Below are 17,028 nucleotides of genomic sequence, written 5' to 3'. Positions count from 1 at the left end.
GCGATATAGTTTTAAGTCCATATCACCCATCCCTAGTAGAGACCCACAGGGACCATTACAGTTTCCATTAAAACTAAAACAATTCCCATTATAACTATTAAAATCAATACAAATTCTATGAGGGTTTCTATTGTTTTTTGTTGTTGTTGTTGTTTTCAGTCTGTCTGTTTGTCTGCCAACCTGTCTTGATGTGTAGATGCTATTCGGTTGGGAAGGGACTATACTGTGTTCATTATGATTAAGATGATGATGATGATTATTATTTTCATTATTACTATTACTGTTGTTATGTATATTGTTGTTGTTTTCCCCTTCTTTCACCTATGTTTTCTCTGCTTCATAGGTGGATTGAGAAGGGTGCATATTGGAGGTTGCACATCATTTAAAAAAAGGAAAAAAAAGAAAAGAATAATATCACTAAAAGGGGATTTACCCTCGAATACATTCCTTTGACGTGTCTTTTTTTTTTTTTAAAGACGATGTAGCGCAATAAAAGTATGGAAGGAAAAAGTAATTGTGGGTGATGTGCTGTATTTCTCCATGGGCAGGAGGAGACGTGTGTAACATGAGCTCTGCTGTTCAGACTGGAAGGCACTCACACAACTATTGGCTGCTCCGCCGCGACGTGGAATCAAGTTCGGTTGAAATTCACCATGTTCAACTGCGTGCTACACTTTACTCTTACCTCTGTAAATGTTACAGATGTGTACAGTTGTTCCCCCTGTGCGAGAAAAATATCTGGACTGGTTGGATAACGTGTTCTGAATCCTGGCGTATTTCCCTAACTTCACTTCCGGGTTTGACTTCCTGGCAGGACTGTCGCTGAAGTGTGGTAAGAGAAGCGGCTGAAATGAATACACCGCTCCTTGAACATGTCCTCTCTAGTCTTTGTGCTGCTATTTAAACGTTTATTAGCTGATTTTTTTTTTTAGTTTTTCCACTTTGTTAAAGCATAAACGGACACCACACATGAGACTTTTTCACACTGGAAGTTGAAGGGAATTAAAGTAACAGGCATATTCCTTAACAGAAACTAGGCGTCCATGTTACTCCAAACTGAAGCAACTTCTTTAAATCGGTCAATAAAGTGCGCTTAGCTTATCTGACCGACACGTGATCCTATTTATTTTATTTAGTCTGACACTAAAGTGATGTACAGAATCCAGGTTTAAAGGCCTTGCTCAAGGCTGCAACAGCAACTATCAAGCAGAACTGAGATTTGAACCCGCAACCTTCTGCTCTGTAGCAGATGCCCAGCTTAAAGAACATTAGGAAACCACAACTGCTTTATCCATTAATTGTACATATGAAGTTTGATTAGTAATTTTAAGATATCTGATCATTGAGACAGTGTCATGTTTGTGGATGAACACCTAATGGAAAATGGCCTAATGGTTTTCATTACCTAAAGATGAGCAACAAGGAAGAGCTTGGGGACACCAATCACATTACTGTGTTTTAATAGGAACTCTAAAAATAAGCCTCATAATCTAAACCTCAGTACATCAAAAACAAGTGTAAATAATGCCAGTTTAATCTAACTGTACAATAATAATAATTTTAAAAATGCCATTAATGGGATATAAAACGTTTCGTGTCTTGCAGGTGCATCTAAAAAAAATAATAAAATATCGTGGAAAAGGTTTTTTTTCTCCATAATTTAATTCAAAAAGCGGAACTTTCAGATATTCTAGATTCATTACACTTAAAGTGGAATATTTCAAATATCTCAAAATACTCGAATAAAGAATATATAATACAGAAATGTCGACCTGAGGAGAGTTCTATTCAGTTAATTAACTCAAAACACCTACAAAGCTTTCCTGAGCCTTTAATCTCTCAGTCTCATTCAGTATACACAACCACAATCATGGGGATGATGAAAGTCAGTTTTGCATTTCATTTGGAAATCGAGGTCCCAGAGTCTGGAGGAATCCAAGTTGCTTGAAGTCCAGTGTGAATTTTCCAGAGTCATTGATGATTTGGGGTGCCATGTCATCTGCTGGTGTTGGTCCACTGTGTTTTCTCAAGTTGAGAGTCAATGCAGCATCTACCAGGAGATTTTAGAGCACTTCATTCTTCAATCTGCTGAAAAGCTTTATGGAGATGCTGATTTCCTTTTCAAGCAGGACTTGGCACCTGCTCACAGTGCCAAAACTACTAGTAACTGGTTTGCTGACCATGGTATTACTGTGCTTGATTGGCCATCCAACTCGCCTGACCTGAACCCCATAGAGAATCTATGAGAGACACCAGTCCTGAGATTTGAACCTGCAACCTTCTGCTCAGTAGCAGATGTCCAGCTTAAAGAACATTAGGAAACTACAACTGCCTTATCCATTAAGCGTACATATAAAGTTTTAGTATATTTAAGATATCTGATCATTGAGACAACCTCATGTTTGTGGATGAAGGGTGGCTTAAAATAGTGCCCATATCCAGATGATGAAAAATGAACCAATGTGTTATTTTCAGGTCAAACTTGGAGTTAGCACGTTTGCCTCGCACCTCCAGGGTTGGGGGTTCGATTCCCTGAACTTGACCTGATCCTCTGCACGGAGCTTGCATATTCTCCCCATGTTTCAGGGGTTTCCACTGGGTACTCTGGTTTCCTCCCCCAGTCCAATGACATGCATGCACTGAAGGCTGATTGTCTGTTTGAGGATGTGTGCAGTTGTGCCCTGTGATGGGTTGGCACCTCTTTGTGTGTCCCCCACCTTGTCCCCTAAGTCCCCTGGGAAAGGCTCACCCATGACCCTGTGTAAGATAAGTAGAAAATGGATGGATTGATGAATGGAACCTTACTGAAATGTTCTTCTTACAACATGACATTTTATATGCGTGCTTCTCAAGGGAATATTTTTTTATTTTGAATAGATTACAAAATATGGTGAAATGTCAACTGTCATCAGCTTATCAAATAAAGATAATAAATGAATTCAGTCTACTTTATCTTACCCCTGCTGATAGAAGCATGGGAACATCCCAAAATGAGAAGTGGTTTTGTTTGTTTTTACTTTTCCCCAAAAACATAGATGTATTCAGCACTGGTAATTTCAAACAACATAATCTGTCTCAGCTGCTCAAAAGCAATATGACCCATGAACAATACAAACCAGAGTCTCTGTTATAGTGTGGGAGGCATTTTGCAGGCAGTGGTTTGAGTGCACTTGTCCCCTTGAATTGACATGTCAGACAGCGCTCTCCACCACTGTTATGAAACCATCAACTGACAAATTGTTTTTTTAAGAATGGTGTTTATGCCTCAAGTACAGTTAGAGAGACTTGTAGAATATATGAAAATGTGCATTGACGCTGTTATGGCGATTTGTTTTGGCCCAACATCTTAAGATGCTTTTAATTTGTCATCCATCTGTAGATATTGAGGCAGGCTTGAATACAGATAAAAGGTTTAGGACAGATATGCAAAGAATGGGCGTATAAAACATAAATACAAACCGAAAAGCATGAAAAAAAGCAATTTATGTTTCCATAAGACTGGCCTGGCCTGGCATGCATATTTTATAAGATGTGGCATATTTGGCTCATGTGAAAATTGCACATATTAGTTACTGAACTGGTAAAGACCACTGAAAGCAGGCTGCTCTGCACCTTTTTCCTTTTTCTCTGTGTGTGTGTGTGTGTGTGTGTGTGTGTGTGTGTGTGTGTGTGTGTGTGTGTGTGTGTGTGTAACAAAATTCTCTGCAGGTTGCCATGGAGTCATTTGGCAGGCAGGAGTTCTTGTGGTTTCTTGCTGAAGGTTGTGTTGTGCCTACTGCTTGGCAAGGCCTGGAACAGGTGTGGCAGCTGCTGCTTGTCTGCTGCCTCTGCCGCATTATCTGCAGACTGGGTGAGTTACATTTGCATTTGCTCTTTATTTCTATTTATACTATTTTGGAGACACTTTTACCCAAAGTGAGCAATTAAGGGTTAACAACCTTGCTCAGGGGCATAACGGTGGTTTTCTGGCAATCCTCAAACTCATAATCTTCTAATTACTAGATCAGAAAATGAACCACTTTTCCACGAGCGCCGTATGGATTTGAACAGACTGACTATTCTGGTTTGATTTTTTCTTGCATTAAAATACAAACGTTTTGGTTACATCATATGTGAATAAATGCCAATGGCCTGTAAATTACTAAGTGTGTTTATGGCACAGCTGATTTGCATTTAGTGATGCCCACAAACCCCCATAAAAAAAATGACAAATGATTAAATGAGCACTCCCTAAACGTCTAAGCACTAAACCTTTCCGATAATGCAACTCGGCCATTGCAGCTCATTGGCCACCACAGGCACACACTAACTCTATGGTGGTCTTAATTGAATATCTAGTTCATTTATGGATTTATTTTCCATCGATTTCTTCCAGGTCATTTAATATAAAATGGCTGAATTTCACAAAATGTCTATTAATTTCCTGCGTGTAATTAAAATAAAGAAGCTATTTAACTTGACAACGATTTAAAGTTTTGATCCATATAAAGTTGCAGTAACTCATACCAGTTGTAACGTTTGAAGTCCATCAGTTGAGGTGTACACTGAGGTGAGTCTCCTTATATGTAAATTCACAAAACCTCAGCAGCACTTACAAATGTGTTTGGTTTTTTTGTATGCATTTTCTTGCGGGTGTTTTGAGAGGTGGATTAATAATTTGTATGGGTGTGCACTCGACTCTAATTGTATTTTTCTGCAGGTTTTTCAGTTCATGTGAAGCATCTGAGTTCATTGGCAGGGGGCCTTTATGTGCTGTATGTGTTCTTTGAGCTAAACATGATATGGGTGATCACGCTCAGCCTCGTCTGCTACCTCATCCTCTTCCTCTGCCGAAGCTCCAGCAACCGAGGAGTTTTTCTTTCCTTGGCTATCCTCATCTACATGCTCATGGGGTATGTGCTAAGTAGACTTTGTTGGAGCTTTATTCATTATTTGGAATGGCCAAGAGTGTTGTTTATACTAATTTCTCACAATGCCTTGACATCTTCTACTAAATAATATTATTTTATTGAAATGTAATGACTTTTTTCTCTCCCTCATAGAGAGCTGCATATGATAGATGCAGAAACTTGGCATAAGATGAGAGGTTGGTAATACATGCATCTGTTGGCACGCTATAGTTAAATCAATTCATATAATTTGTCTGGTCTATGAAAAAAGGGACTGCTTAAATATTTTCCCCATAATACTCTATGCTGGATGAATCCAGGCTCTCAGATGGTGGTGGCCATGAAGGCCATTTCTCTGGCTTTTGACCTTGACAGAGGGGTGGTGTCCTCCTTTCCTACAATGCTGGACTTCCTTGGCTACATATGCTTTGTAGGAACAGTCATCTTTGGCCCATGGATTAGCTTCAGCAGCTACAGAGATGCTGTGGATGGCCGTAAAATGGTAATCCCTTCCTCAGTTACTTACTATTGCATAAATGTTGTGCTAATATTGTAAAGGGTGAAGATTTTGGATATTGGCAGTAATGTGGTTTTTAAATCCTTTCTTTGCAGACTGTTGCCTGGTTTGCAAAAATTATTCTAAGCTTTATGAAGAGTCAGGTTTGCCTCGTCATCTCCACCTGCATCGCTCCATATCTCTTCCCTTACTTCATTCCCATATATGTCGATGGGCTACCTCATAGGTCAGTTCTTGTGTTGTTGTGAAAGTACAAAGCACTGACAGAAAAAATTAAAGAACAGCTGTTGAAAGAAATATTGTTTTTGTCATTAGATGGCTTCATGCCTATGAGAATGCTGTGTCCTTCCACTTCAGTAACTACTTTGTTAGCTATCTGAGTGAAACAACCATGGTTATGGCTGGGGCTGGATTTTCTGAGCATAAAGACAACCTCAAGTGGTCAGTGAAAACAGGTTCTTTCTCACTTTCAACCCTTTTACAACATCAAGTGAATCTAACGGCAATAAAAGGAAAACTAGAGCCTGTAATTATAAGTATGGCATGTAGTCAGATGGCTGTGGGTAATGTAGGAAATTGTAACCAAAGTGAAAATAGACCAACATGTCAGTGAAGTAAGTTTAAACCAAATGGGTTTGTTCAGAATTTAATAATCAAACTGTTTGCGCTCTTGAAGATCACACATTGGTTATAAATATTGATAAGCTAAGTTGTTCTGGGTGGATTTTTCCTTGAATGCATTCCACATCATTTTTTACACTACCACGTCGTTAACAGCACTATCCGGAAAATACTTCTAATAAAAAGATTTTTTTTTTAAAGATTTTACTTTTTTTTTTTTTTAACTTTAATTGTTAATTTATTATTAATTATTAACTTCACAATTAATAATCACAAGCACTGTGTTGGTCGCTATTATTATTTTTTTTACCAGAAAAGCTGATTTTACTAGCAAAATAATCATTATAATCAAAATAATAATCTCAATATTCATGGTCATTATATGTATTTGTAGGGATATTACAGTGGCAAAGCCTCTCAATGTTGAATTCCCTAGATCCATGGTGGAAGTAGTCACTTCTTGGAACCTGCCTATGTCTTGTTGGCTAAACAAATGTAAGTGCTCCAATAAGCTCATAACTGATTGATTGATTTGTTTTTTTTTTAAAAAGCTGTAGGATGTATGTCATTTCCCTGAGTTGTGGACACACTTGATGATGCCTTAGAAAGAGGACTTTTCACTTATTGACCATTTAATGTTAATTTGCTCAGATGTCTTCAAGAGTACACTGAAACTTGGTACTTTTCCTGCCATTTTGGTGACGTACACTGCTAGTGCTCTACTACACGTGAGTATGGAATTGGTACTTAATTGAATAATTAACATACTGATTATCAGGGGCGATGTATCGGCGACTTGTATCGATGGCCTAGAGGAGCTAAGCCCCCCTATCTTTCAAAAATCAATACAAGGTTTCATTTTTGGCATCCACTTTTCTTATTTGCAGTTAACATGTTTAAAAGCGGATTATTTAGTTTTTTGTTGTTGTTTTTTTTTTAAAAACCAAGTGAAACAGCACCACCAGCGGTCATAAGGAAAACACACAGAGTGGTATGTAGCTAGGCTCCGGGCTAACTGTAAAGAGGCCCCTGCGGTAGATTCACGCTCCCAATCAGCGATGGTCGTGTCATGTGATTATACAGGTCAACACACATCCTAGATCTGAGCTCCAATGGGCTAATATCTCCTAGCCCATTTTGGTGAATTTTCTATAATATATCATCAGTAGGTATGTTACAGACACAGTCACAGGTGTAATGAACATGAATGAGGTGGGTTATTTGCTCTATCTATATCAACCTGCTGTTCTCACCCGGTGTCCCACTGCAGCTAAGTAGGGTTCAGCCTGGCCAATACCTGGATGGGAGACCTTTTGGGAAGACTAAGGTTGCTGCTGGATGTGGTATTAGGACCAGTAGGGGGCACTCACCCTGTGGTCTGTGTAGGGCCTAGTGCCCCAGAATAACAACGGGGACACTACACTGTAAAAACAGCACTCTCCTAAAAGAATAGGGGTATAACCCCAGTGTGCTGGTGAAATTCCCCCACTGACCCTTATCTATCATGTCCCCCTAATAATCTCCATCTCTGAATTGGTTACATCTCTCTCCTCTGCACTAATAGCTGGTGTGTGGTAGGTGTTCTGGTACACTATGGCTGCCATCACATCATCCAGGTGGATGCTACACACTAGTGGTGTTTGAGGAGGTCCCCCACATACAATGTAAAGCGCGTTGAATGTCTAGAAAAGTGCTATGCAACTGTAACTATCCTCATTTTTCCCCTTAAAATGTGTTTGGAGGAGAAACTAAAAGTGATAGATGGACACATTGTCCAATCAGAGTACAAATTACACAAAAGTACAGAAGACAGAACCATGAGCTCAGTGTTTTGTGTATTTTTAAATAGTATTTTTGTTATTATCATCAATGAGACCTCTGGATATAATGTATTGGTCAACCTTAATAGTTTTCTTAATAGTCATTGTCGGTATTGATTCTATATATTTTTAATATCTCCACCAGATGTCACTGCTAATTGTATTTAGTTACATTCTATGGCAACAGGGAAGTTGGAGCAGAGTGCCTATTTAGCCCGTAGGTCATGTAACTGATAAATGACATTATGGTGTGTGTATGTGTAGCTGGGTGGTTTCAGTCTCTTAATACATAAGAAACCAGTGATGATGACATAACATGTAAGAGAGGATTCGTGAAGAGTCGTGACTTACTGTTTCAGTGTCTGACGCATAGTTAGGCTTCACAGCTGTGCAGCTAGAGACTCCTAGTGGTGAATTTTCAGAATTTGCAAACGCTTAAATACCATAATCATAACCCTGCTTTATTACTCTTCAGGGCCTCAGCTTCCATCTAGGAGCAGTGCTCTTGTCTCTGGGGTTTATCACTTACGTGGAGCATGGTAAAACACCTACTTTATTCCTTCTCATGCAAATCTAATGCTGAGTATGCTGCATACACCAACGTGACTGCTACTTTCTGTCCTCCTTTCAGTTCTTCGAAAGAGACTAGCAGCCATTTTCAGTGCCTGCATACTGTCAAAGCGCTGTCTAAATGACTGCAAGCATCAGAACAAAACGGTAAAGTGATGTTTTGACACGCTGAATTTTTTTTTTTTTCAATATTTTTACTGAAGGGTTTTGTGTACAGATTAGAACATACATTCCTACATATTTAATAAAAAATATCAATAGCTACAATAATAATAGTAATAATAATAATAAAAATAATAAAATAAATTAAAAAATAATGGTAAAAATAAATAAATAAATAAAAATCAAAATAAAGAATGTTGATGATTGCGAGTGCTGCAGTGAGTATGGATTAAGAATAGGGTACGACTGCATAAAAGCTCTGAAATAAACATACTTTTCCTTGTCGCTTGGCTAGTGCCATAAATGGGGTACCAACGGGTTATTCTTTTGTACCTTTACTAAGTGATCATTTACCTGTGTACCTTTTTAATTAGCTTTTAGAGTAAAGCTTTTAAGGTCCAATTATGTGTCATGATGCATTTAGATAATAATTAATTTTTTTATCCAATCAAACATTAATATAGATAATTACATAAATACTTTACTTTTAAAGGTGTAACAATAAGTACTAAAGGTACACCCCAGCAACAAGGAATAGTACAGTTTGGTTCCTTTATTTCTGAGATAGTAGCAAGTCAAGTCAAGTGGCTTTTATTGTCATTTCAACCATATACAGCTGGTACAGTACACAGTGGGCCGAAACAACGTTCCTCCAGGACCATAGTGCTATATAGAACAACACACTAACCACATGAGACGACACAGAACTAAATAAGACCTACATGTTCTACATTAAGTGCAAACGTGTGCAAACAACACAAGGCAATACAGTAACTACTAAACCAGGACAATAGGCACAGTAAGTGACAGTTTAGCGCCAACCAGTACATATAATCTAAAGCATTTTGCTATAGTGTGAATGTTATTCTGTATCGTTATAAATGATCAATTGTTTCCAGATGTGCTGTATCGCTTACAAGGTTTTGGTAACGTTTTTATGTTTAGATTCCTTTACCTGACATTTACTGCATTAGTAATAATCTGGTAGCTTTACTGGTTAGCACGTTTGTCTCGCACCTCCGTGGTTGGGGGTTCGATTCCTTCCTCCACTCTGTGGGTGCAGAGTTTGCACGTTCTCCTCATGCTTAGGGAGTTTCCTTGGGACTTCAGTTTCCCCAGTCCAAAGACATGCATTGTAGGCTGATTGGCATTTCCAAATTGTCCGTGTGTGTGTGATTGTGCCCTGTGATGGGTTGGCACCCAGTCCAGTGTGTCCCCCGCCTTGTGCCCCGAGTTCCCTGGGATAGGCTCCAGGCTCTTCGCGACCTTGTGTAGAATAAGTAAGTAAGTAAAATACATTAATAAATCTTAACAATCAACTAAACTCACACTGGAACCCAACGTTTAGAACCTGTGGGATTATTTTAGATTTTTCTACAATTATTTGTTAATGCATACAGGATTTATTCATTTTAAGATCAATTCTAGTGAATGTGATTTTTGTAACTGTCTTTGTTCACTCTTGATGTACATGTGTCTGTTCCATGGTTCATGATGTTTTGTCCTTGCTCATGTTTTTTCTCCTATCTTAGCTTTGGGCATTATCTGTATGGTCTAGACTCTAGAGCATTTCCTCATGCACGAACACCTCAGCATAAAAGTCGGCTTTGTCCAGCTTTTGTTTAGACTATATCAATTATACCTGTTTTGCATTTATTCATTAATATTGATCACTGTATTCTTACTTTCACTCATGGGTGTAATAGCATTGTTTGACTAATTTGGTTAATTGTCAAAAAATATCAGTTAATGCAATGTATAACATGATGTATTAACATATGTTAACATAAAATTGTATTGTTTGTTAATATTAAGTATTAAGAAATGCAGCAAATCATTTCAGTTAAGTGATTTTATTGGGGTGTTTTTAGAAGGTGTTTCCTAAACAGATTTTTGAAAACTTGCATTATATTTGTTGCGTTATTTGCTATTTAATGCTCTCTTATTTGAAAATGTGAAGACTTTTGCTTTAAGTACAAGTTTTTCAAGTGACTGTGATTATTGCCTTTTTTAAAAAACAAAAACAAAAAAAACACCGCCTCATTTCACTTTATCTCTGTGTGTTGTGCTTTTTTCTAGAATGTGTGGGTGTATGGGATTAATCTTTTCTTCAGTGCATTGTCCATATTTCACCTGACATATCTGGGCTCACTCTTTGATCTGGATGCTGAGGATGAAAAGGTTCCACCTTATCGTTTTCTTTATTGTCTTCTTATAATAACTTTACACAAAGGTATTGTGAATTTAATTATGATCAATGTGCACTGCATAGTAGTAATTAAGGAAAAATGATACATCGCTGCCAAGCGATTGAGGGAAAAATTCTGTAAATAATTGATCCTACTTTGTGTAAAAAGACTGACCTTTTTATTCTTTTGTCTTTCAGGGATACCTGGCTAGTCACACTATTCAGACATGGTCAGAACTAAACTGGGCCAGCCACTGGGTGATGCTAGGCTGCTGGGTCTTCTATTGGCTCATTTAAAGCGACGTATGAAAACGTGAAACATTGTCGTGTCTCGGCAGCCTGAAACTTTTCTTTGCTTTTCCACTCCTATTGAGTGACCATGAAATTTGCCCATTCATCTTGTTTTCATGCTTTATTCTGATACTGTAAAATTTTATATTTTAGGCATGAGACATAATTAAAATGTCCTAGTTTTTGATACAACATTTGATATTTGACCAGAAATAGCTTACAGTAGTGTAAAGATATTTATTCTTTTCTAATAAAACATGATGGTTCACCTGCTGATTCCTTGATGTGCTTGATTTTGCAGCTTTGGCTTGGTAATGCTGTGTATTGAAGGACTCATGAAGCCCAGTGCTCAAACGGGTGATAATATGTACATGGCGGAACACCATAGATAATAGGATCACATGCCACTTTTAGCTGTGTGAACATGTGCAAATCTGCATTAATAAATCCTGTGAAACTTTGTATATGCAAAAGTTTGCTTATATACAACTTATGAGGTTGTATTTAAGGTGGGAGAGATTTTGCCCCAGCAAATATTTCCTAGAGTGCAGAAGGGAAGAAAAACTTTGGCGCATCCTGTCTTTCAAACCAACAAACAATGTAGGTTAAATTCTGCAACAAATGATATATTTGCAAGTTAAGCTAGACTATATGGCCAAAAGTATGTGAACACCTGACCATCAGATCTGTGTGTGGTTCTGCCCTAAACTGTTGCCACAATGTTGGAAGCGCACAATTGTATAGAATGTCATTGTATGCTGTAGCATTTTTTTTTTTTTTCATTGGATCTATGGGGCCCAAATTTGTTCCATCATGACAATGCCATTATGCACAAAGGTCCATGAAAACATGGTTTGCCAAGGTTAGAGTGGAACTCAAGTGGCCTGCTCAGAGCCCTGACCTCATTCCCACTGAACACCTATTGGCAGCCAACAATGGAATAATTTTGCTTCTTTCTAGAAATAAAGGCTTGACATAAGCTAAATTATCTGCCAATGGAATAAGACAATTTCAAGCTTGAAATGAAATGTGTTCTATGACAACATGCAACACTCTTCAGCTGTGGCTTATTTGGAAATTTTGTGAAACGTCTGTGACAAGATTTATTTCTTGTTTATAGAACTGTTCTATAAAAACCAATCTCACACTCATACATTGTAGCAGTTTTTCTTCATAAAATAACTCAGAACAACTCCCACACAGTGACACAGTGACAGATCTTCTTCATCTTAGCTTCAGTTGAGTTATGAGCAGAAACTTTTATGTATTTACTAGGGCTTGGATTAATAGTACTTTTTACTTTTTGATTTTTTATGTAGAATCAATATGCAATTTTACAGTTATGCAAAAGAGAAGGGTATTACTGAACTTCCAAATGAGAGGGACATAACTCCAAACAGGAAGATCTTGACTCCTAATGGGAGGGACATAACTCCAAACAGGAGGATCCTGACTCCTAATGGGAGGGACATAACTCCAAACAGGAGGATCTTGACGCCTAATAGGAGGGACATAACTCCAAATGGGTAGGACAGAACTCCTAGTGGATTCTATGAGTACTTTGTTATTGATTGTTAAGAAGTCTGCTGGGTTTTCTGCCAGGAAGGTAGCCTTCTGATCTATGTTTTCCTTGTCCTGTCCCGTTTCACTTGTATTTCATAATTAACATCAGTTTATCATTTTAATTTTCTTGGTGTAGATGTTTTATTATATTTGCTGTATATAAACTATTGTTTAGATTAAAACATCAACATTTCATAGCCGTGACATGATAGGGAAGGCCCTGAGTTTTCCATAGTATTGCTAGTATTTTATTATTCAATACAACAAAACCGTTTAAACGAATTACTATTTTGAGTTATACAGCCAGGTCTAAGCTAAAACCAAAAATATTAAATAAAAATTGACAGATGTATGCTCTCAGACGACCACATCAACTGTGTCGCACTTGATTCTTTTTTCTGTGTACAATAGAACGATTGGGTTCCCAGGAGGAGTGATCTGGGGCCCAAAACTATCAAACATGTCCATAATGAGACATTAGACTGTGTAAAGTTTTACTTGTTCTCCCCTTGTCCACCTGAGTTTCCACCAGAATCTCCGGTCTCCTCCCACCTCCCAAAACTATGCCAGTAGATGGATTGCCCAAGATTGTATGTATGCATGATGCCCTGCGATCGACTGGTATATCATTCATGGTGTATTCCTGCTTTGTGTCCCTGGGACAGGCTCTGGATTCAATGCCTCCTTGACCAGGTTAAAGGGGTTACTCTATATGAATGAATATTAATTTAGGTGGTGAAATTTTACACACAACGACTATAGATTTTATTGATTTTTATAGTCATATAGGACGTTATTGAAATTGAAACATCTACTATTTAGAAGAGGAATTGTATTAGTAATGTTTATTTTACGTTGTGGCCACAGGAATGTCTTGTGGCCATGACAGAAAAAAACAATTTCTTCGACATCACCTGTCCTCTTCCATAGTTTAACCTCACATTTTTGAGCCTGCTGCTTTATAAAACAACCAGCGTGTTGCAAAGATTTGGGAAAAGGGAACAACACTGAGGTTTGGAAACAAATACAGAGCTGAACAAGATAGAAATATAGATTTTCCCTATTTTCAATTTGCTCATTTTAGTAAGTGAAAGTAAATTCTCTATCAGCTTCTACCTGCTGCATTTTCAGTTAAAGAAACTGCTAGAACATTATTTAAAGTGGTCTTGTTAATACAGTACAAGAACAATACCATATGAACTTATAGCAGATATCCAGTGACACATCATTCATTCAACTTTTGGTGCATCATTATGTATTCTTTCTTTTTTTTTTTTTTTAACTCCAATTGGCCAGCCATGAGATCCTCCAACCACTTCTTAGCTTGTCAGCAATTTGAATCTTCATCCAAGCCTTTCTCATCCTCTCGAGGCTCTGATCATGGAGTTTCTCAAAGGCAAGAGTGCCAAATGTCTCCATTTTTTACATTCCCCTGCTGTAGTGTATACTTTTTCACCAATGTTCTGTTTTTGTTCTGTTACGCAGCAACAAAAAAAAAAAAAAAACAAACAAAAAAAAAACAGCAACAAAAGGAAATTCAGTATATATTATTTTATATTCAGAAATATGAGCGGAACATGTGTTGTTCCTTTTTCATGTTTGTTTATCTTAACATTAAAGATCAAATTCAGTCTAACCTGCTTTTAGGCATGAGCAATATTAATACCAATATGAAAACTCACAGCTAGTTTCATGCAATTAGGGCAAAGACCTTATCAACATTAATACCTACTACCATCCATCTAGTAATACTAGAAACCAAAAAAACATCAGTTTTATGATATTTATGCAATCATGGTGCATGTACAGAAAAATAAATTAGCAAGATTGGAGCACTGTATATCCTCTGTATTTTCGTGACCATGGCATAATGTGTAAACGTGGGTTACCTTAAAATCCAAGTTTGTGCAGTGAAACACAGTGACATTTTCATAATGACATATAATTAGATCTTACATACAGATTTTATAATGATTTTTAGTGGTCGAAATAACCAGTTGGCTGACAGAACATACTGGAAATATACAGTATTTACTGTCTTCTGTGTAATAAACATATGCAAGAGGATAAATATACTGATATCAGGATAGTGCACTGATAGAAAGGCATTAGATACAACATACAGAAGGTCAAAGTTTAATATAGACAGAATGTCACAGTGTTTATCAGCTGAGTGATAGCTGATACAGCTGAAACTGTAGAACCCAGAGGAAATCCATATGGACATGGAAATGGAGAAACATTGTTCAGACAGTAACCCGAGGATGCTGGAAGTGTGAAGTGCCAATGCTACCTGCTGTTTAAAACTCCTACTTAACAGTGTCGTGGAAATTTGTGCGCCGCGATTTGTGCTCTGTACCTTGCGTTGACTCCGTCATCACACTGTGGGTTGATCAGGCAAACATCTTTCTCTGGGAATTCATGTGAAACCTTGACCAAGTCCGTGCCAAGTTTCGCCATGAGCAGTCGTCATAGTTCATGAGTGGCGAGTATGAATTCTCTGCAGAATATCTGAAGTTCATCCCCAAACTTTCGTCCTCCTACATCGCGGAGCGCCGGCAGATGCGTCATGCTGCTCCTGATGTCTTCCAATGTCCAGGGTCTGTGAACTAGCATAGGGCCTCCTTCTCCGACCACTTCTAGTATTGGGGCATTTACCATGGCGTCCCTTCTCTGTCCGATTTTGTTGGTCTGAAGCCCTCAGGCAGCAATGTTGTTGGTCCCTTCACCTGAGATCTCGTGTGTAACGCCACCAGTGAAGAGAGGACGGCTGGAGCATAGTTCGGTGGGGGTTGGTGGCTCAGTTCTGACAGGTTCGGATAGTGTGGTGTAGGCTGGGTCGCTTCATCATGAGGAGGTGCCTCTGAAACTGCAGGTTCCTCCCTCCTTACTGGCTATGGGGTGGAGTCAACGTTGGGATCGGCTTTCTGCAATTTAGCACACTGAGAAACAGATGAGGGCCCTGCCTGACATTTTTTCCTCTCTTTTATGTGCCTCGCTCAGCCATTCAGTAAATGCCTTCCAGTCAGCCAAAAACTGTGCTTGTTTTTTTTTTTTACTTTTAGGAATATCTCTCTTCTTTGCTTCCAAATTAAGTTTCAGTCATTCTAACTGTCTAAGACAAAACTACCTTTTTCTAGGAAAGCATATTCTTCAACCCATACATTATATTGGTTCAAACATCCTTCCCCATACTTCACTCGCATAAATGTGATATTAGGATCAACATATGAGCACCCTGTACATACCATAGCATGTGTCACAGGATGAGCTTTGATACATGTTTTTTCCCTTTTTTTTTTTTTTTTTTTTACAGCTTCTGTAACTTTCAAAGTTTTAATCAATTCACATGCTATGAAAATCAAGTGAATACGCATTCTCGTGCACAGACAGAAAAGGTTGTAGTGTGTGCCAAATCTCTAGACATTCAATTAATCATATAATTTATAGGTTCAATAGAGCAAACCTTAAGAATGTAAAAGAGTTTACCTGCAAGGGCGAGTCCACATATAGCATTTTGGTAGGACTTATTATTATTATTATTATTAATTTTTTTTAATCTCAGTAAAATGTACTTGTGCATTAAATTTGCCAAATGTATCATGTACTGCTGATATGATGGAATGAGTCATTGGGGCATGCCACTTGATAATAATCCACTGTAAAAATACCACGCCTCTTGCGCTTCTTAATAAGTACTCTCTTTACTTATTTATTGCTCGAACCGGACTCTTTCCGTTCGCAAATATTTTTACCGTTATTAAGTTTTGAAGCTGTGATCTAAGAAACATCAATATCTCTGGAACTTCTTATAAGAAATCAGTCCAGGACTTCCGGCCGAGCATGTGAGTGAGAAGGCACGTGTGGAGTGAGCGCCCGAGCATTTTATCTTTTAATTGTGCTTTTCAGGTAACCTGAATCTTTTCTAAGACCTTTGGTGCTTTCTTTTTCAATTACTCGGTTTACAATTATAACCAGAAAGGACTTATGTCTTCTGAAAGACTACGGAAACCTAAATCTTCACCGAGCATGACGAGTCAGGGTGACAAGCTACCATTTGACCTGGAAAACACTTTGATGGCGGAGCTAACATCTACCATCCTAGTACAGGTGAAAGCAGCTATTGACTCAGCTCTGGCCCCAGTTGTTGCGTCTTTTGGGAGTTTTAAATCAGGCATTGAATCAGAAGGGTGACGTATTGACGAGCTTGACCAGCACCTGAACGATTATAGTGACCGCATTATAGCACTGGAACAGACGGTGCTAAAGCTAACTTCGGCTAACAAACAACTCACCGATAAAGTGGAGGATCTGGAGTCCCATTCACGGCGCTGCAATCTCTGGGTCATCGGTATTCCGGAACGAGAAGAAGGGAGCAATCCGGTAACGTTTATGTCAAAATTTTTC

At 38.2% G+C, this 17,028-nt stretch overlaps 2 protein-coding genes across 2 annotated transcripts in view; one reads left to right on the top strand and one right to left on the bottom strand.

The window, feature by feature from the left end:
• pdzd4 (PDZ domain containing 4) overlaps positions 1 to 767 on the bottom strand; it is a 34,681-nt gene extending 33,914 nt beyond the window's left edge. The window contains exon 1 of the mRNA XM_017468885.3: positions 686 to 767. The gene's annotated coding sequence lies outside the window, so the exon portion shown is untranslated. The remainder of the gene's footprint in view (positions 1 to 685) is intronic.
• On the top strand, positions 573 to 11,326 carry porcnl (porcupine O-acyltransferase like). Its single transcript, XM_017468886.3, has 13 exons — positions 573 to 832; positions 3,709 to 3,850; positions 4,700 to 4,892; positions 5,043 to 5,086; positions 5,210 to 5,391; positions 5,502 to 5,632; positions 5,722 to 5,847; positions 6,422 to 6,522; positions 6,679 to 6,755; positions 8,323 to 8,386; positions 8,479 to 8,564; positions 10,659 to 10,760; positions 10,966 to 11,326. Exons 2-13 carry the CDS (start codon positions 3,715 to 3,717, stop codon positions 11,062 to 11,064), a joined length of 1,341 nt encoding a protein of 446 aa, XP_017324375.1. The 5' UTR covers positions 573 to 832; positions 3,709 to 3,714; the 3' UTR covers positions 11,065 to 11,326.
• The last annotated feature ends 5,702 nt before the right edge of the window (positions 11,327 to 17,028 follow it).

The sequence above is a fragment of the Ictalurus punctatus genome, chromosome 5 (assembly GCF_001660625.3).
Source record: "Ictalurus punctatus breed USDA103 chromosome 5, Coco_2.0, whole genome shotgun sequence".
NCBI classification, from domain to species: domain Eukaryota; kingdom Metazoa; phylum Chordata; class Actinopteri; order Siluriformes; family Ictaluridae; genus Ictalurus; species Ictalurus punctatus.
Note: the sequence above shows the minus strand (reverse complement) of the source record. Positions and strands in the feature narration are given on the sequence as shown.

Bases quoted from the DNA above. Each gene is read 5' to 3' on its own strand.
- porcnl (XM_017468886.3), top strand. From the start codon at position 3,715: ATGGAGTCATTTGGCAGGCAGGAGTTCTTGTGGTTTCTTGCTGAAGGT. The intron at 5,848-6,421 runs GTCAGTGAAAAC...ATGTATTTGTAG, and splicing joins CATAAAGACAACCTCAAGTG to GGATATTACAGTGGCAAAGC. The intron at 6,523-6,678 runs GTAAGTGCTCCA...TAATTTGCTCAG, and splicing joins GTCTTGTTGGCTAAACAAAT to ATGTCTTCAAGAGTACACTG.